Source organism: Panthera leo, chromosome E1 (assembly GCF_018350215.1).
Source record: "Panthera leo isolate Ple1 chromosome E1, P.leo_Ple1_pat1.1, whole genome shotgun sequence".
Classification (NCBI taxonomy): Eukaryota; Metazoa; Chordata; class Mammalia; order Carnivora; family Felidae; genus Panthera; species Panthera leo.
The window spans coordinates 43088088-43108356 of record NC_056692.1 but is presented as its reverse complement, the minus strand read 5'-3'; the positions used below and the strand labels follow the sequence as shown (position 1 = coordinate 43108356).

Sequence of the window (20269 nt, the reverse complement as noted above, 5' to 3'; positions counted from 1 at the left end):
TGAGGAGTAAGAGGGAGAAAGGGGGAGACAAGCATGGGTAGCACAAGGCCCAGGCCGATTCCATACAACCGCCACTACCCAGACTGTTCACACTCCAAACCCCTCTAATGACCCAAGTCATCATGGTGGCTTTGCCTCCAGCTGGCCTCCAAGATAAGATAGTGAGCTATGGAACCAGTCTGCCTGGGTTCAAGTCCCAGCTCCTCCACTTACTAGCCATGAGACTGTCATATGATAGGTCAAAATGAGAGGGTCAAAATGATAGGTCATATCTCCTAAGAGTTATTGTGAGGCTTCCATGAGTTGACTCACGGAAAGCGCTTATATCAGAGTGAGGCTCCAGTTGTTACCATCACCTTGGACTTAACACCTCTCCAAGGTAACACTGACACAACAATAAAGCAAAAGCTCATCAACAACTTCATATCCGTGAACCACCAACAAATTGATAGATCTGCAGCAGACTAAACCAACCAACAGTTTAACTGATGGCTGACATCTTTACTGGGGAACTTAACAACCCAGACAGAAAGTCAAAAGGGTACCTCGTATAACTCTGAAAACGAAAAGGTAAATTCATCCATTGTCTGGCTCAGTAACCATCCTTTGAAATGATTACACTCCATGGATGTTCAGGGTCTTTACCAATTAAATAAGCCATTCAGTTATAAGCCAAAGTGTCAACAGAAACACACATATCAATTTTCAGACTATTAGAGAGGTCAGTAAATATCATTTCCACTCTTTTTATATTCCTCCAGGACTTAATCCCCCTTGCATATTAACTCTGTAGTACTCATAACCTTGATGATGAGGAGACAATGGAATCAATCCTTCCGAAATTATAATTCCTCTATTTATTCATCCATAAATGTCTCTCTACTTTTTTATCTCCTTTCCCTCTCGTTTTCTCTTGTCTCCTACTTCTTTGTAACAAGACCAAGAAGCTGATGAGTTTTCTTTCTGGAAATTCTCCACCCTTTCTTTTTTTTTTTTTTTTTTGAATTTTTTTTAATGTTTTATTTTTGAGAGAGAGAGAGAGACAGAGTGCGAGCCGGGGAGGGGCAGAGAGAGAGGGAGACACAGAATCCGTAGCAGGCTCCAGGCCCTGAGCTATCAGCACAGAGCCCGACACAGGACTCAGACCCACAAACTGTGAGATCATGACCTGAGCCAAAGTCGGACACTCAACCGACTGAGCCACCCAGGCGCCCCAATTCTCCACCCTTTCTAAATGCCCATCTGTCTAATCCTCTTCCCAAGAGTCACAAAGATTTTGGCAGTTACTACACTCCAAACAGCCTTGGATTCTACTGCCACAATGCTCCGGATCAACAGGCCAGCTCACTTGCCAGACAGGAAGACCAAGGTAGAAAACAGACAGGATTTGGCCAGACGGCAGCCAACGAATCTACCCCAGAGCTAGAAACAGGCAACAGGACTTGCACCTGCCTGAGACAATGGCAAGTGATGCTGCCCTGGCTTCTCGGAGAGGGACTTACTCATAGCAGGGGTTTTTGAGGGCCTCTGGTGGGGAGATATACATGTACGGTGACACAGGCTTGTCCACAAAAGCCCCAAAGCCAATCCGCAAGTTACTGGTGAGCTTGCGCATCTGGGAGGCCAGCTTGGTGCCCAGGTTCTGGATGCTCCACAGATCATCCTTCATGGAGTAAGACAGGTCCATCAAGTAGTAGATGTCCACAGGGTAATCCTCCACCTGCCGGACTTGGACGGAGAAAATCTTCGAATCATCTGGAAGGCAAGAGGATGTTTGTTTTTCTCCTTTTCCCGCTCTAAGACTTAATAAGTGGATTTGGACACAGTTGGGATTGAGTAACTTCTTGATCAAACCAGACTGGAAAGCCCTGGTCCTTTCTCTTCTCCCCCTAATTCTATTCCTCTTACAATTCTTGATCCTCTTATTTTATTAATTAATTAATTAATTAATTAATTTATTTATTTATTTATTTAGAGAATGAGCAGGGGAGGGGCAGAGGGAGAGAGAAAGAGAGAGAGAGTGAGCGAGAGAGAGAGAGACCCAAGCAGGCTCCATGTTTCACGCTGAGCCAAACACGGGGCTTGATCCCACAACCGTGAGATCATGAGCTGTGCCAAAATCAAGAGTGGGATCCTTAACCAACTGAGCCACCCAGGCACCCCAATCCTCTTATTTTAACCTCTTTTTTTTTTTTCCACCTAAAATTCTCCACCCTTTCTAAATGCCCATCTGTCTAACCCTCTAGGTCCCAAGGGTCACAGAGGTTTTGGCAGTCACAACACTTTCAACTCTGTAAAAGGCACGAACTATGTCCCACCCTCCTCTGAACCCCCTAGCACCTAACACATGCCTTGCATGAAGAGGGTATTTGGTAAAATTCTTCTTGATGTAATTGGAGAGTCTAAATCAATGCTTCAAAAAGCCTGTCTCAGCCTAATCCTTGTCCCCCGAAAGTCTCCTGCCCCTATTTTATCTGCTGCCATGCCTTTGCCCTAATCTTACCTGGAAAGGGGGCTTACAATTACAGATTACTTTCTCATTTTGTATCTCATCGGAGCCTCAACACAAAGCTATAAGTTAGGTAAAACAAGCATTGGGAAAAGAAGAAATAAACATTTTTTCCAGTTCCTACTATCTTAGAAGAGTTAAGTAACTTGCGCAAGGTCAGATAGCTAATATATGGGGCAGTCAAGATTCAAACTCAGATCTTTCTGATTTGAAGTCCCAATACCTTTCATTTTCTTCTGTTCTCCTGCCCATACCACCCCCAACATCCTTCTCTTCCCACCCCATTTCCATTGTGAGCTACATCCCCAAGGTTCAGGCCTCCACCTTGTACCCTGTGCCCATCTGTCCGGGATCTCTCCCCAGAAAGAGCCCCATCCCTACCTGGCCGGAGCCGGAGCGCAATCCTCTGGGGGCTGACTTGAGTAATCTGGGAGCTGTCTCCAGAGCCCTTGTCGCTGAGGGGCCTGGCCTCTAAGATGCGGGCCTCACTGACGGGGAACTCGATGGACTCCAACGCACAGTCATCCTTCAGCAGATTCTCTTTCAGGTTACAGCGGGGCGAGCCCAGAGGGAGGGCCTGTAAGACAAGAGCCCAAGGTGAGGCCCTGTGGTCAGAGCCATGTGGCTCTCTGCGTCCTCCAGGCTTTGCCAACTCCCAACAGCCTAGAGTTTACCCAGCACTCCGGAGCTAAACCAGCATAAATGAACTCGGGTGGTCCCTCCTAAGAGAGCCCATTGTACAGAAGGGGAAAATTGAGGTACCGGAAATGCTGGGTGAGCGCCTGTTGGTGGATTGATAGCTAGGAAGAGGGCCAGTAGAGTAGGATGCCTGCTAGACCAGCAGTTTTCAAACAGAAATGCAACCCGCACGTGAGTCCCAGAAATCAATGTAGAGGATCTCAACCATCAATGTATTAAATAAAGTACAGAGCACAGGAGTAGACTGGCAGAGACTCTTCAGCACTGCCTCTTACTAGCTGGCTCCGAGGGCGAGTCACGGAAGCTCTCCATGCCTCGATTCCTCAGCTGTCATGTGAAGATAATAATAGCGCCCCACACAGGGATGTTATGCAGGACTAAATAAGACAATGCACATGAAACACAGAGTATAGTGCCTGCCTGAGGATAAGTGCTCAATAAAAGGTAGCTATTGTTATGAGATGCTCTATAAATAGTTCCTGGATAAGTCGGTTATAAATAAACTCCACAAGCTGGGGCGAATCCCATGATGCCAGGCACTGACCAGAGCCTCCCCTATCACTTTAAGCTTCCTCCCTTACCCTGGACACAGGGCATTGAGCGCCCTTCCAAAAACCCTGGCGTATATCCCACAGCCCTTGGAAGCTCTGTGTGTGTCTACACTGGAGTACTGAGTGGGGGGCATGCTGCACTGGAAAGAAATCAGGAAACAGGCTCAATGCTAGGTCTACCACTAATGAGCACGTGACCCCAGATAAGTCATTTCACGCCTTTGAGCCTCAGTTTCCTCACCTGTGGGACGAGGGGGTCAGGTGACATGGTGTTTTCAGTTCCTTCCTGCTCTGACGTCCAGCACATTTAGCCAGCACTAAATGTGGGCACAGATCCAGGAGGGCTCCTTGCCAGGTTGGGAGAACTGGCCGGAAAGCCGGAAAGCCCTTCCCTGGACCTATTTCACAATATTTAGGCCTTCAGGCCCTCGATCCTCACCCCCATCCCTACCCACTCCCTCTCACAACCATTTCCAGAAGTCAGCTGAACAGCCCGCACCAATATCCCAGAAAAACTGGTGTTAACATTTACTGAGAACTCACCGCATATCCCGCACAGCGACACGCACTTTATGTGGACACAGCTCTGGTTACAGTTCCCTCGTGCTGGAACTGTTGTTATTTTCTAAGTGAAAAACCTGAGGCCCGGAGGCTTCACAAATGAGGAACCCGATCTTGCAGGAAAGACATCTAAGGCTTGGAGAAGTTAAGTAACTTGCCCAAAGTTACAGAGCTAAGAATGGCAGAAGAGAGGTCTAACTAGATTATCTGACTGTAATTATCCTCTTAAAGTGATAGTTTGTATTAAATTCTGTATAGAGTGAGGAACAAGGCAGAGAAACAGGAGTGTGGAAGCGACGGTCCTGGGAAGAGTCACACATGAGAAGGCCCGGGTAGGGAACAGAATGCAGGATGGGGATGTGGCTGGTGTGGGAAGGATAGATAATGTTCTGCCTCCTTAGCCCCTGCAGGTGACTAGTAGCCATATTGCCAAGGGAGGGATGTGGCCACAAGGAACCATCCATACTCAAAAAATCAGGACTCTGTAGCCTAAAACTCCTCCTGATGCTTGAAGTCTCTCTCCCTCTCATGCCCAGCCCTTGCCTGATAGACTGAAAGTCTTCCCCATGTGGAGGGAAACATGAAACCAATAATGCTATAGACTGAATGCCTGTATCCCCCCCAGAACTCACATGTTAAACCCTAACCCCCAAGGTATTAGGAGGTTGGGCCTTGAGAGGTGATTAGGTCTTGAGGTGGAGCCCTCATGATGGGAGTAGTACCCTTAGAAAAAAGGCCCCATGGGGCACCTGGGTGGCTCTGTCAGTTAAGCATCTGACTTCGGCTCAGGTCATGGTCTCACGGTTCGTGAGTTCGAGCCCCGTGTCGGGCTCTGTGCTGACAGCTCAGAGCCTAGAGCCTGCTTCGGATTCTGTGTCTCCCTCTCTCTGTGCCCCACACACACTCTCTCTCTCTCTCAAAAATAAATAAAACATTAAAAAAAATTTTTTTTAAGAAAAAAGGTCCCAGAGAGCTCCCTGGCCCCTTCTGCCATGTCATAGCAAAAAGACAGCCACTATGGCACAAAATTTGCTGGTACCTTGATCTTGGACTTCTCAGCCTCCAGAATTATGGGAAATAAATGTTCTCAAGCCATCCAGCCTGTGGTATTTTAAGTTTATTTATTTATTTCGAGAGAGAAAGAAAGAGTTAGCATGGGGTGGGGGGCAGAGGAGCAGAGAAAGAGAGAGAGAGCCCTGATGCAGGGCTCGATCTCACAAACCGTGAGATCATGACCTGAGCCAAAACCAAGGGACGCTTAACCGACTGAGCCACCCAGGCCCCCTATGGTATTTTTGTTATAGCTGCCTGAATAGACTAAGAGAAACGGAATGAGGACCATCCTGGCCCAGGCAAAAAGGCTATTAGCCAGACCTAATTGTAAAAATAAAAGAAATGGATCAATTGAAGTGAAGTGACTTATCCAAGGTCACAGCTAATAGTAGTCGAGCCCACACTCCCAGAATCCTATCTTTTCCCCATTTTCAACACCAACCTGCCTTTGAAATTTTTTTTCAAGTTAGGCTCTCGGGAGTCTTTCACTCTTGTTTACTCCCTCCCATTCTGACTGCTCTTTTTTGACCTTATTTATTTCTCCTTTTTGAAAATCACCCTCCCCAACTTGAAATCTGACATTCTTCCTCCACGTTGGGGCCTCATCAGATTTCCTCCCTTCTTTTCTTCATGAAGTGTTTATTGTTCACTATATGCATTTCTAAGGAACTGGGGCTAAGGCTCCCAATGATTACAAAACTGAAAGTGTTTTCCCTGCCAAAGAGTAGCGTATGGTCCAGTTCAGCAATGACAGAAGCATCCAGGGACTAACCAGGAAATGACTGCCCAGTGGCGTAACAGCAGCAGGATGGCTTCATCCTTGTAACTTATGGTGTAAGTTCCAAGAGGCCTGTAAGAAGAGGAACCAGAAGGAAGTGAGGTGTGACAGGGAAGATTTTCCTTGGGAGATGGGCTTGAAGTGAGACCTTAAAGATGCCCCAAGGCTGGTGCTCAGCCCCAGGGAGAAAGAAGGTCTCGAGCAGGGATTTTACCAACTCCTTCAATAGACACTGGGTGCCTGCTGTGTGGATGGCACTGGCTTGGGCCTTGGGGATTCACTGCCCAGCCATGGTCCCTGCCCTCATGGAGCCTACAGTCTAACAGGAAGACAGACATTAAATGGTTGTAATCACGTGACAGAGAACAGCCAACATTTTTGGAACACAGTAGCAGTTATGCTTGTGTTTGGCTGTGAGTCACGAAGACCAAAAGTGGCTTAAAAGAAACAAAAGTGCATCTTTCCCTCCCGTCGAAGTCCAGAGGCTGGCCGTCCACGGCTGGGATGGCAGCCATTCTGCACAAAGCCCTCCGGACCGAGGCTCCTTGTACCTTATGGCCCCGCTGTGTGTGACCTCTCTTCATGGTCTAACATGGCTGTTCTGGCTCAGCTACCGCTTCTACCGGGGGAGGAGCTCCGGAAGCATTTCCTACTTGGTGAGCCTCCTCGGGCACCAGCACGACCTCTGTGGTGGTGGGCTTGTTCACGCGAAGACAGAAGAAACCCCTGTCCTCTTAGTCACCCCTTCCCTCCCCAGCCTCCCTCCGGCCTGACATGCCAGTCAGCACTTGCCCCACCAGGGAAGAGGTGTGGGTGAAAGGCGACCTATTTCCAAGTTTTTCTTTGGACTGACTTCCAGGATTTCAAACCATGACCCGGGCCATGTCTTCGTCTGCTCGGGCTGCTGTGACAAATTGCCACAGACCAGGGGGGCTTAAACAAAAGGCATTTATGTTTCACAGTTCTGGGGGCTGGAAGTCCGAGATCAGGATGCCAGTCTGCTTGGGTTGGTGAGGACTCTCTTCCTGTCTTCCTGTCGTATCCCTAGAGAGGAGAAAAAGTGGGGAGAGAAGGAGAGGGAGAGAAGAAGAGAGGCAGAGGCTAACCCCATATGAGGGCTCTACAATCGTGACTTTGCCCAAACATGGTTATCAAAGGCCCCACCTCCAAATACCTTCACACTGAGAGTAGCAAGCTGGGGCTTCAACATACGAATTTGGGGAATTCAATTTGGGAACCGAATTTGGGAACATAATTCAGTTCTGTAGCAGACCATATACTCTATAGGAATAGGACTGAGCCCACTGTGGTCCCTTCCACCACCCTGAGGGGGGGCCGACTGTTGACCTAAGAGGGTGGCCCTTCAAGGAGGTCGAATGAAGGTTGGGGGAAGGGCCATCCCAGATCCTGTGCAGATGGGAGGAGGGCTCCGGCCTGGGGCTAGCAATGCCATCGTCCCCGTGGGGTGACGGCCAGTGATGGCACACGGAACAGCTGCTTTTGTGGAAGGATGAAGGCGACTGGATGTGCCCACAGGCCAGACTTCCCATCTCCCAGCGCCTGGGACAGTAAACACAGACCCTGGTGTAGCTTCCTCACCACCCGAGCCCTGCGGACAGATGCTGCAGAGGAAGCTTCCTGCTCCAGCTCAGAGAGGATGGGCAGCTTCACTGAAAGTTCCCACCATCAGAGGGGATGAACCAAAGCAGGACACAGGGAGGAGATTTAGGGAAGGTTCCTGCTTACACTCTCCCCTGCTCTGCCCCTTCACCACTGCCCGTCCAAAGGTCATTGTGTGCGTCCTGGCTCCTAAGCCCAGAGCCTGTCCTGCCCCCTGGAGACAAAATGGGGAAGGCAGTCACTAGGGCCAAGGTGATTACGGAATGGGGTCTGCTGAGGCCACAGGCAAATTTCAGAGAGATGACGATAAAGAGCATTATCAACTTAGCGAACACCTACTATGTGCTGGGCGCTGTGCTAAGCACTTCACTTTTTCTCATAGCAGCCTGCGAGATAAGAGTCCTTATCCCTGTTAAGATTTTTAAGACATGACAGAGAATGACAAGCTCTATTCTTTAGTCTCTTAATTTCCCTGCTGCAGTCGAAGGCTGTAGCATGGTATAATATTAATATTCCCAGAACGCCATTTTCATCAAGTTGCTTCCTCAATTAGGACTTCCAAAACCTCCCTAAAAGCTACTGGTCACTCCCAAACTTTTCTGTCAGTTTCTTCCTTTATTTGGCCCTATGCTCCTAGGGACACCACTTGCTGTGGCCAGCTGACCTCTTTCCCCTCAGTTAGCTCCCCCATTCTGCTTCCTCCTCCTCCTCCCTTCCTCCTCCTCCTCCTCCTCGTCTCCCTCCTCCTCCTCCTCCTTGTCTCCCTCCTCCTCCTCCTAGTCTCCCTCCTCCTCCTCATCTCCCTCCTCCTCCTCCTTGTCTCCCTCCTCCTCCTCGTCTCCCTCCTCCTCCTCGTCTCCCTCCTCCTCCTCGTCTCCCTCCTCCTCCCGTCTCCCTCCTCCTCCTCCTCCCCGTCTCCCTCCTCTTCCTCCCCGTCTCCCTCCTCCTCTTCTCCGTCTCCCTCCTCCTCCTCCTCCTCCTCCTCGTCTCCCTCCTCCTCCTCCTCCTCTCGTCTCCCTCCTCCTCCTCCTCCTCGTCTCCCTCCTCCTCCTCCCTGTCTCCCTCCTTCTCCTCCTCCTCGTCTCCCTCCTCCTCCTCCTCCTCCTCATCTCCCTCCTCCTCCTCGTCTCCCTCCTCCTCCCCGTCTCCCTCCTCCTCCTCCTCCTCGTCTCCCTCCTCGCCTCCACGTCCTCTTGATCCATCTCATTCCTCCCTCCTGATGCGTGCTCTTCTTTCTGCGCAAATGATTCCCACCCTTCAAGACCCAAGTCAGGCTGCCCCCCCGCCCCGCACCCCCAGCTTTCCCCGCTGCCAGAGGTCTGTGCTAATTATCGATGGCCACAATTTAGTCTCCTTAACACAGCTGTCAAGTTGGAACCCAAGATATCAGAGCTAGAGGAGACCCTGGAGACTTCCAGTGGAGTGTAATCACCCGAGAGCAGCATTTCGCGTAGTGACATCACGTGCCTGGGTGGCGGTCTGTAAAACGTCCTTGGTTACCAGGGCTTTCAGGTGGAAGGTGTGTTGGTGGAGACTGCCAGTGGTGCAATACCCGCCTCACACCGCTAGATGGCAGAATTGCAGCGGCATGTTTCCGCTGGGCGCCCAGGTGTGATCGCACAGCTGGACCCGAGAAGCGGAGGAAGAGGAATTCTCAGGCTGGGCTGGAAGGAACCCTAAGAAGTCACTCAGTCCATCACTATGCCTTCAGGAAAATGGGGGGTTTATTCACTTGCAAAGACTCACAACTATTAGCCAGCTTGCTTCAGTAACCCCACAAAATTTTGCAATGAGGGGTCAAAGGGAGGACACTATCCCGGACACGTCCAGTCGGCTCCTAAGTCGCTTCCGTGCTCGTCTTCAGTCCCACAGGTTGCAAAATGAGGAGGATGATGAGCTCATCGTTAATCCCTTGCAGCTTTCTGATACTGACCATTTAGAACTCGACAAACTTCTTGCTATTCAGTTTTAGTCCATTTGCTCTCTTTTCATAGTCATTGTGGTTCTAGAACTTTCAGTGGTAGAAAGCATTCACTCAGAAGAACTATGGAGTGCACCGTAGTAGGTGCTTTGGGAGATTAACAAAACAAAACAAAGTTTTGAGTTTAAGCTCTCTTGGAGGACAAACAACCTGCCTGTGAATAGTTAAACTACGTTAAAAGACGAAATAGAAGAAAGGACACCAGGCAGTATAAGTCTATGTATCAAAGGAGAGGCTTGGGATCCCACAGAGCAGTGGGAGCTCAGAGGAGATGTAGTCAGGGAGGGTTTCCCAAGAGGTGTGGCAAGCTTGGATCTCCACCAACTAGAACCAGTCTCTGTCTTTTAGGACTTGGTAAAAAGAAATAGGGAAGAATGAAAGGACAGGGAGAAAAAGAACTGGAGAATGGGACGAGAGGCGAGCAGAATGGAAGAGAGATAGAGGGGTGAGCAGGGACCACACTCTGGAGTGATGTGCACCAATTCAGAGGTAGAGAAGACATATAAAAACAATCTAAAGGTAAACTGGGAAAGTACTTTCTTTTCTCCCCTAACCTTGTAGAACCACAGAATTATAGACTTCCAGGCTGGGAAGAGACCTCTAGTTCAAACCCTTCCATCAGAGCTGTGTAACATGACTACCCATTGTTCACTCGAATACTTACCGTGATGTGGGACTCGCCACCTCTCAAGGTAACCCATTCCATTTGAGAGAAACTCTAATATTCTTCTTAGTAAGAATCTGATATTTACACTTCTGAGATTTCTATCAAATGGTCCTGGCTTTGTCTTCCAAAGTAACCCAGAAAAGATGTAAGAACATTCCCCATGACAGAAGTTGGCATTTCTTCTTTCCTCAGCTGAGGGCCTACCAGCAGGTGCTTGTTCCAGGCCCAAATCCTTGAATCCATTTAACGTGGCCAGTTGCTTTCTAACTTGTTCTATCTGGGGCTCAGTTCTCTCTTAGCAGTGTACTTGCACACTTAATTTTTTTTTAATGTTTATTTTTGAGAGAGACAGACATGAGTGGGGGAGGGGTAGAGAGAGGGAGACACAGAATCCGAAGGCAGGCTCCAGGCTCTGAGCTGTCAGCACAGAGCCCAACACAAGGCTTGAACTCACAAACGGCGAGATCATGACCTGAGCCGAAGTCGGACGCTTAACCGACTGAGCCACCCAGGCGCCCTACTTGCACACTTTAGAGTCTGGAAATTAATCTTCTGGACAGAAAAGATGTAATTGAGGTCAAAACTGCCAGCACAAAGGACTGTACTCTTCCCGTTCTTCTTGCTCTGAACATATGCACATCATATTCTTATTGATTCTAACATTAAAAAAATTTCCTCATTTAGGACTTATGCCTTCTTGGCCTTATTGCTCACAGCCCCATGCCCCAAGTTTATGTTCACAATCAGCCCTCAGCTGCCCCTCCTTCCACCTTTACGGATAAGAACCCTCAGAACCTCTTTCCTCAGCTCCATCGGCCTCTTTGGAGCTCCTTCCCCACCTTTTTCCTTATTTAGTTGTTTGTGATTTGCTTTTGAATACCATCCATTCCGCTGGTGCTAGGAACAGAGATTTAACCATAAAAGGCCCTTGTGGGCATATTCATGCTCTTTTTCCAAGAAGATTTATACTTTTCATCATATTTTCAAAGGGGTCAGAGAACCAGAAAAGGTTAATAACCATTGTTTCACAGTCTTTGTGGGATTCTGTTTATCTTTTCCCTCATTGTTCTGACATTGCATCTGGTGTGGCCAGAGTTCCTTCCAGACTACCATGACCTCTAAGATAGCTCACCCCCTTCTCGAAGGACTCTCTTCACTTCTGCCTCTCTCCCAGACATCCCTGAGTCACACTTAGGTTTAAAGAGGCAATTCCACTTCCTCTGTGGCCCCCCTTTGAGCTGACTAAATGTTCCTACCAAGCTGGACCCACGTGGGTGTGCACCACTGCCCCCCTCCCAGCTGGAGCTCGTTGAATTTCTACCGTCACTTCTCTTCCCTTATCACATTCGATGGCCTCCTCTGGGCTTCCAGACAGTGGGTTCCCTGTGGATGTGAGTCTTCTTGGTGGGCAGTATTCTCATGCCTACTCTCCTACCAGTTTCATTTTTCTTAGACAGAGTCCATTGTCAAATGGAGATGAATCCCATCTCATAAATTTTTGGTCATCCCCAAGACAGTATGTGCAATTTCTACAAGAACTTAGTCATTCTGTGTTTATATGAATCTTATCTGGTGCCTCTGGCAACTAAGGGCCACAGTCAGTGTGGAGATAGGGGCTTGGGGTTGTCTGCGTCTCAGTTTTCTCTGTGGCACGTGAGACTTTGGTCCCAGCCTTTGAGGACCGGGAACTGCACATCTGGCTGGGCTGGTCTCAGGGCTCCCTCAGCCTCCTGACCCTCAGGCTTCAAAGGAGATTTAAAGGTAGCCCCCTGGGCCCTACCACCCCTTCTCCCATTCCATCCCAACCCAGGCTCACTGTCTGAACTCAGCTCCTCTGTGCCCTACATGCTATGGAGAAGCCAGGGCTAAACATCCAGCGTTGACAGCGCGGTTACCAGTTGGAATGTGAAGAATTCCACACCGACTTCATGCGTTTTACTGCTGGTACTGCAACTTTTCGTTTGCCTTAGAATTTCGTCTTTGTGACAGTTTGCCAGGGTCTAGTCTCTTGTACTGAAAAAGCTGGCATGGTGCCAGGACTTTGTTGTTTAGGAAATTGAATAGAATCTGGTCCTTGCCCTCAAGGAATATCGAGACTGATGGGTAAGCTAAGACATGTTTTGTGCACAAACACGAAAACATCAAGCAGAAGACAAAGGCTTGTAAGACTGATACTCGCAAAGAAGTGGGGGGGGAGCTTGAGAGGGAGAAGCAGGCTTATTTCCAGTTAGGAGATCACAGAAAGCTCGTTGGAGGAGGAGGAGCTGACATTGAAAGAGTAGAGGTGGGGGAGGGGGGGGTTGATCCACACCCACAGAAGCGGTAGAGCAGTGGGTTAAGAGTAGAATCTCAAGGGAGTAGATCCCAAGCACTTGGGTCACTCAGTCGGTTGAATGTCCGACTTCAGCTCAGGTCATGATCTCATGGTTTGTGAGTTCGAGCCCCGCATCGGGCGTGTGGCTGTCAGCGCAGAGCCCGCTTCGGATCCTCTGTCTCCCTCTCTCTCTGCCCCTCCCCTGCGCATGCTCTCCCTCTCAAAAATGAATAAACATTAAAAAAAAAAAAAAGAGTATAGTCTCAGGGTCACAATGGGTCTATGCTCAGGAGCGGTGTGACCTCCAGCAAGTTTCTCAACCTCTCTGAGCCTCAATTTCCCAATCTACAAAATGGAGATAACAGTAGTACTGACCTCATTTGGTTATTAGGAGATGGATTAGTGAATGAATACATGTAAAACACTTAAAACACTGTCTGTCACTGTTTGAAGGATTCAGTAACTATTAGCTCTATAGGGGAGAAGAATATTCTAGGAAGAGGGAACAACTCCAGCAAAAGAAGGAAAATGGAAGAACAATTCTTCTTTAAAAAAAAAAAAAATTAATTCCAGTATAGTTATCATATGGTGTTATATTGGTTTCAGGTGTACAAGATACTGATTCAACAATTCCATATATCACCCAGTGCTCACCATGGCAAGTGCACTCAAGAGCTACTATTCTTTTGGGAATAATAAAATAATGATAAAAGTAATAAATATACCAAAATAATAAAAATACCTTGCAAACAAATGGAGAAGAAATAATGTTCATTAGAATACAATTGCCTTTACTGCATACCTATCCTGTGCTAATTCTCTTCTGTGCTTTCCATGCAATGTTCATTTACTGTTTTTTTTTTTTTAATTAAGATTTTTTTTAAAAAAGTTTAATTATTTTTGAGAGAGAGAGAGAGAGAGAGACAGAGTGCACGTGGAGGAGGGGCAGAGAGAGACAGAGACACAGAATCTGAAGCAGGCTCCAGGCTGTGAGCTGTCAGACAGAGAGAGAGAGAGAGAAAGAGAGAGAGAGAGAATCCCAAGGAGGCTCTGTGCTGTCTGCACAGACCCTGAGGCAGGGCTCGATCTCGCAAACCATGAGCTCCTGACCTGAGCCAAAATCAAGAGTCAGACGCTTAACCGACTGAGCCACCCAGGTGCCCCATTTCTTCTTTCCAGTACTCTTCCTGGGGCAGGCATGATTATCCCCATTCTACAAATGAGGAAACTGAGGCTGATAGAGACTAAGTATCACAAGAGCACTTAGAGAGCGAGCAGAAACTTCAGGAATCAGACCCGCATCCGTTTACTGCCTAAGCCTGGGTTGAGTTTCTAGCTATAGTCTCCTTGCCTTCCTTGGATCCCCCTTCCCCACCCCTGAGTCCTTCACCCCACAGCTTTGCATATACAAACCTGCCAGCAGGTTAAAACAAACAAACAAACAAACAAACAAACAAACAAACAAACCAAGGCTACAAACTGCAAAATACCAAGGTGATTTGGAATAAGGAAGTGACCAGAGACCCTTCCCAGGGAGCAGACCTCGAAGGAACCGGGGAATGCTACTCTGGGCTCCAGTTGAGAAAGTGAGAGGAGGGGACACCTCCCCGGTGACCCTGTCCCTTTCTTTGTAGCATCTGAGGCGTCTGGTTGAGCTGAATTTGAGGGTTGCTGGGTGGGGGAGATGGGACAGGAAGAGAGTATTCCAGGGCAGAGTCGGAGAGGCAGTGAGTCACTGGTGTGATAAGATCTGCTGCTTGGGTGGATAGGTTACTAAATTTCTTTTTTCCTGCAGGTTTGGACTTGTTAGGAGTAGTCCTGATACACAATCACTCCAGCATTTATTTGCCTTTTTTTTTTTTTCTATCTCGATAAGAAATACAATTAAAAATTGCTGCAGATAGATAGGGCTGGGACTTACGGCTTAGAGCCCGCGTAGCTCGTTTCTTGAATCTTCGGCGAGTTTGTCATGTGCTTGTCCTCCATGTGTTGCCACACTCCAATTAGTTTTTGAGGGACTTTGAAAGTTCTGTCCTCTTGCCTCAAAGGGCACCCATGGTCCCTGCCAGAGTGTCCCAAATGTCCATTATCAACCACTTTTGGCGGGCGTAGGCATTGAAGGGTCCTGGGTGTAGCTTGTTAATTGAATGTTTGGGCTTGGGAGTTGGAATGCCAGGGTTTGACGCTGAGGACTATGGTTTATCAATGAATGAGCTTGGGCGAGTGGACTGTTCCTTTCTGTACTTTATTGTCCTCATCTGAGAAATGGGGATAAAAACAATACTCATCTCGCTGAGGGGTTCTGTGAGGATTTTACAAGGTAACATGTATGAAGCATTTAGCACAGTGGCTGTGACATAATAAAATTGCCCTCAATTGGGGCGCCCGGGTGGCTCAGCTGGTTAAGCGTCCGACTTCGGCTCAGGTCATGGTCTCACGATTCGTGGGTTCGAGCGCTACGTCGGGCTCTGTGCTGACAGCTTGGAGCCTGGAACCTCCTTTGGATTCTATGTCTCCCTCTCTCTCTGCTCCACCCCTGCTCGTGCTCTGTCTCTCTCTGTCTCAAAAATAAATAAGCTTTGAAAAACAACAACAAAATAAACCCTTAATAAATGTTGGCTATGAAGTTGTTACCACTCTGTCATCTTGCCTTATTCAGTGGATTGCCCAGTAACAGTTCTGAGGCAAGAGGAAACATCACATTTTGTGATCCGGGCAAAGGAAAGCTCCAGAAAGAACAGGGCCTTCATTAAAGTAGGATGGTTTCAGTTGAAGATTTGATCACGTACAAGTTCCGCTGAGCATTTAAGGGTTGGGGGTGAGGGTGCAAGCTCCTAGGGAAGGACCAAAGAAACAGGATCAGGAGGACAGATGAAAGGTGGTTGGGAGAAACTAGCGAGGGATGGGGAATAAGGCCCTTGGGGTGGTCACAAGTGTGAGCCCCTGAGGGGAGGAGAATGGAGCAAGAGGGGTGGAGAGGAGAGTGGGGGGAGGGAGGGCCAGAGAAGTGGTGGTGTTCTCCTGCCAGGGGTCCTGGTGAGGGTGAAGGAGGCATGACTCTCCCCTTCCACACCTTCCTCAGTTCCTCAGGCCTCGTGGCTTCCAGGTCAGGGCCTAGGACCGCAGGTCTTACTGGGTTGGAAACAACAAGAGCCATGGGGAAGTGAGCCATACTGCTGATCACACTCCCAGCTCACCATCATCCCACTCTTTGTCATCCTTTCAGGGAAAAGCTGAATCCCAGGGGCCCTCTGTTCGGCCCAGACCTTGGTCTAGTGCCCAGGTTTTTCCGGTGTGGCTGCCGTATCTCAGAAGTCAGCCGGGCATGGCTGAGAACTTCTTATAATTGTCAAGACAGGAAGTGGTCAGGACCTGGAAATAGAGCAGTCCTAGGGGGTGGGAGGGTAGGGAGAAGGCTTTTCTGGTGGAAAAAGGCCTTGGGTGCCTCCATGGGCCATAATTCCCTTGCGTAGACTTCCTGGGCTTGACCTGGACTGCAGAGACCCTACGGGTAACTGTTTCTTTGTAGACTTCCCAGTTTTATCTCAGAAGTGGGCAGCGCGAGAATGTTGTATTCCAATAGGAATTTCTCCCATTAACATGGCAATGCCCACCTGAAACATTTGGGGGTGTCTGCCATCCTGTACCCACACTTAGTGTGAGGGAGACAATGGGTTGTAGAATCAGGTCAACCGGTTTTTGTTTTTTTTTTTTTTGTAATGTTCATTTATTTTTGAGAGAGAGAGAGAGAGAGAGAAAGAGAGAGAGAGAGGACAGAGCATGAGTGGGAGAGGGGCAGAAAGAGAGAGAGATACAGGATTCAAAGCAGGCTCCAGGCTCTGAGCTGTCAGCACAGAGCCCAGTGCGGGGCTCAAACTCACAAACTGTGAGATCATGACCTGAGCCAAAGTCAGATGCTCCACCGACTGAGCCACCCAGGCACCCCAGATCAACCTGTTCTTCGTTCTAGCTTTACTACCTTCCACCCGGGTGCCTTGACTACTACTGCTACTAATTGCCTCTTTATCCCTCCAAGCCTTACTTTCTGCCTCTGTTAAAAGTTATTATGCGGTTATTATGAGGATTAAGGAAGATGATCAATATTTGTAAAGAAGGAGGTATACAAAAAGAGGAGGGTATATATGCAATGTACTATTGTATATGTGCCAAAGATCACCCATGGATCGGTACAGGGGCAGGGAATCTGACCTAGGAGCTGTCAGAGGATGCTCAGTTTGACCAGCAACAGCCTCACCCATAGCCTATAATGTCCTCCCACCTTAACTGGGCCAACATTGCCCAGGGGTCTAGCGATAGGAGCAATGAAGAAGCAGATGGGTGTCTTGACTTCTAGGCAGAATCTGGGGATTTTGACTAGGAATCCAGCAGAGATGAGTTGATCCTAAGGTGGAAAAGCTAACTCACATTTATTGACTACTTATACTACATGCCAGTGACTGTGCTGTCTTACGTTAATTTTTTTCCCATCTAACTCCCATCTTGCAGATGAGGAAACTGAGGCCGAGTGAAGTTAAGTAACTTGCCCCAGGTTACTAACAAATGGCAGAGCTAGTTTTTGAATCCTGGCCACCGGACTATGGTGAGTTCAATCCTGACATTACTCTCTCTTAAGAGGGGGAGTAAGGAGGGGCGCCTGAGTGGCTCAGTCGGTTGAGCGACCGACTTCGGCTCAGGTCATGATCTCGCAGTCCGTGAGTTCAAGCCCCGCGTCGGGCTCTGTGCTGAGAGCTCAGAGCCTGGAGCCTGCTTCCGATTCTCTGTCTTCCTCTCTCTCTGACCCTTCCCTGTTCATGCTCTGTTTCTCTCTGTCTCAAAAATAAAATAAACATTAAAAAAAAAAATTAAAAAAAAAAAAAAAGAGGGGGAGTAAGGAGAGCCTGAAAGGGCTAAGACATGTGTCTGGAGCCCAGCTGCAAGCTTGTATTCACTGGAGCAGAGACTCAATGACTGGGGATTTAGAAAGACACAAAACAGGAATTGGGTGCCAGAAGCCAAGCAGCAGCTCTGTTATCAGAACATGGTGTTACCCTGGCTTCAGGGTTGGTTGGGGAAAGGGCCTGAATTGGTTTCAGATGGAGTGTAAGCAGTTACGCTATGCCTTCTATGGGCATAGAGCCTGAATCCTTGAGTCTTGGCCAGGTGGTACCTTGTATGCTGAGCTGGGATGCAAAGTCCTCGGCTCTCACTTTTTTTTTTCTCAGCAGAGATAGTCCTGGTTCATGAGAGGATGCACCCCAAGACAGAAGTTGATTGTCTTGGGCCCAACTGGGCTCAAGCCCCAGGAGGGCGGGCCCCTGGTGTTCTTTGCTACTGTATCTCGAGAAGGACCTGGAACATAGCAGGTACTTGATATGTGCTAGGGAATGAATGTAAAATGCCAAGGCTGAGCTCCTCTCTCCCCAACTATCCTGATAAAATCTAGGAGTACTTTCTCAGAGAGCTCCCCGGAGTCTAGACATTCCAAGCTATACCAGTTTTAGTCATTTTGGACTCTAAAAAGTCCATTTTCCTTCAGGCCAAAGGAACAGCTAGGTCAGCCTTTTCTCAATGGACAGAAGGACCTCTGCCAAATGTGTAGGAGGAGAAGATTCTGAGCCAATTTGCGACTCCACACTTTGTCTCCTTAACTACAGGAATGGATTTGCATTGAGAGATCTACAGTCTTTCCACAAATAGTAACAATAATAATTACATATTCCTCTGTGCTTTTCAGAGTCCAAAGGGCTTTCACATCCATGGTCTCATAGAACCTCATAACGATGTGTGTGTGTTGAAGGGCGGGGGTTAGAGTTAGAGTGGGATTGGTGGTGAGGAAAAGGGCAGGGACCAGATGGGTTATTTTTTACAGATACAGGAAATGACTATAGAGAAGATTTGGACTTTTTCAAGATCACGTAACTAGTATGACTTTTAAGGCAAGCATGACTTTTAAGGCAAGAGGTCTAGGAAATGGCCAAAACCTGGTTCCTCCAATGAAGATCTGAACAGGGGTGGGGCTTCCCCAGTGGGGCAGATAACTGGTGAGAGCACAGGTAAAGGATCCCTAGTTTGGTGTCAGCTCAGCTATGGTCAGGCAAGGGGCCAGATAACATGATTTTTGCCTCTTAAAGGGGCAAAAGTCTTGGAGAAGATCTACATGTCATGCCTTCAACACCCCTCCCCTCCATCCACAGACTCTCAAGAAGACCGCAGAATGGACGCTCTGTGTCCACCATTGTTGCTCAATTAATATTTTATTTCATTATTTATTTATTTAATTAAAATTTTTAACATTTGTTTATTTTTAAGAGACAGAGCACGAGCAGGGGAGGGGTGGAGAGAGAAGGGGGGGGGGGGGACACAGAATCTGAAACAGGCTCCAGGTTCTGAGCTGTCAGCACAGAGCTCGACGCGGGGCTGGAACTCATGGACCACAAGATCATGACCTGAGCCGAAGTCGGGCGCTTAACCGACTGAGCCCCCCAGGCGCCCCAATATTTTATGAAAATTAGTTAAGAAATTAGTAGAAAGTAATTAGTAGTTAAAATTAGTTGCTAAGAAAGTAAGAAAAAAAAAATAGAAGAGATTCTCTTACATGCTGAGGTCCTACTGGGCGATGTAAAGATAACGAACTACAGTTCCCGCTCTCCAGGAGCTCATTGTTCAGCAGCGATGGAGAGGTGAGCGTGAAAAAACTCATAATCGCAGAACTTCTGCTTCTGACTCTGACAAAGTGGTATGGGGCTCTCTCTCCCATGTTAAACAAATACATTTAGACAAAATGTTTGAGGAGCTGCTTTGGACGCCGAACTAAAACCACCGAGGGAAGGGAAACACGTGCGGTGAGCCCTACGGCTGCCCCACTTTCTGCTTGGGGGGACTGTCTGGATGGCATTGCGAGGAAGTGAACCTAAGAAGTGCATGGCGGTCTCACCCAAGAGCACAGCTTAGAGCTGGAGGCTGCTGAGGGGCTGTCATCTGTGGGGAAGGTTCTTAGAGTGGTAGTGGCTGACTGGAGAGGCGCCCCCAGAAGTCTGCATGGGTGTCCTCCGGGGTCTTTGGATGAGGGAGAAGCAGCACATGTACACGGTGAGGTTCTGGAAGTCTTAGCAGAAGGCAGCTGGGAGCTGAACAGAAGTTGCACATCGCCTAGAGACGTTGGAGTTTCAGCTCAGTCGGAGTGCAGAGACCTCACTGAACAACTTGGGTCCCTAGATGATACAGGAGGTCTACACGCTTTAGGAGTAAGGACCGTGTTCTATAGTCAAAAATAAAAACGACTCAAAATTAAAAATGTATATAAAAGACTAGTCTTGTAAACGAATAAAACCAAGCTTGACTGCGTCAAGATTATTTGCCAGTAATTTAAATGCCTAATAGGACGACACTCAACGCTCTTCAAGGGAAGATCACATAAACTCTAAAATGAATCATCTACAATGTGTAGTATGCAGTCTAATATTACTATATATTTGAAGAAGCAGGAAATTGGGACCCACAGTTTTTAAAAAAAGCAATCAAGTAGAACAGTCCCTG

The 20269-nt window shown here is 48.1% G+C and overlaps 2 protein-coding genes across 5 annotated transcripts in view; one reads left to right on the top strand and one right to left on the bottom strand.

Annotated features, from left to right (window-relative positions):
• Positions 1 to 14719, bottom strand: part of LOC122205880 (integrin beta-3-like) — a 32867-nt gene extending 18148 nt beyond the window's left edge. Inside the window, exons 1-5 of the mRNA XM_042914490.1 lie at positions 14655 to 14719; positions 6146 to 6223; positions 3272 to 3338; positions 2891 to 3086; positions 1503 to 1755 (exon numbers count right to left, since the gene is read on the bottom strand). Coding sequence (XP_042770424.1) covers positions 1503 to 1755; positions 2891 to 3086; positions 3272 to 3338; positions 6146 to 6223; positions 14655 to 14719 — 659 coding nt within the window. The remainder of the gene's footprint in view (positions 1 to 1502; positions 1756 to 2890; positions 3087 to 3271; positions 3339 to 6145; positions 6224 to 14654) is intronic.
• The window catches only part of PLEKHM1 (pleckstrin homology and RUN domain containing M1), a 172605-nt gene that overhangs the window by 26129 nt on the left and 126207 nt on the right, over positions 1 to 20269 (top strand). The gene's annotated exons all lie outside the window — the stretch shown is intronic.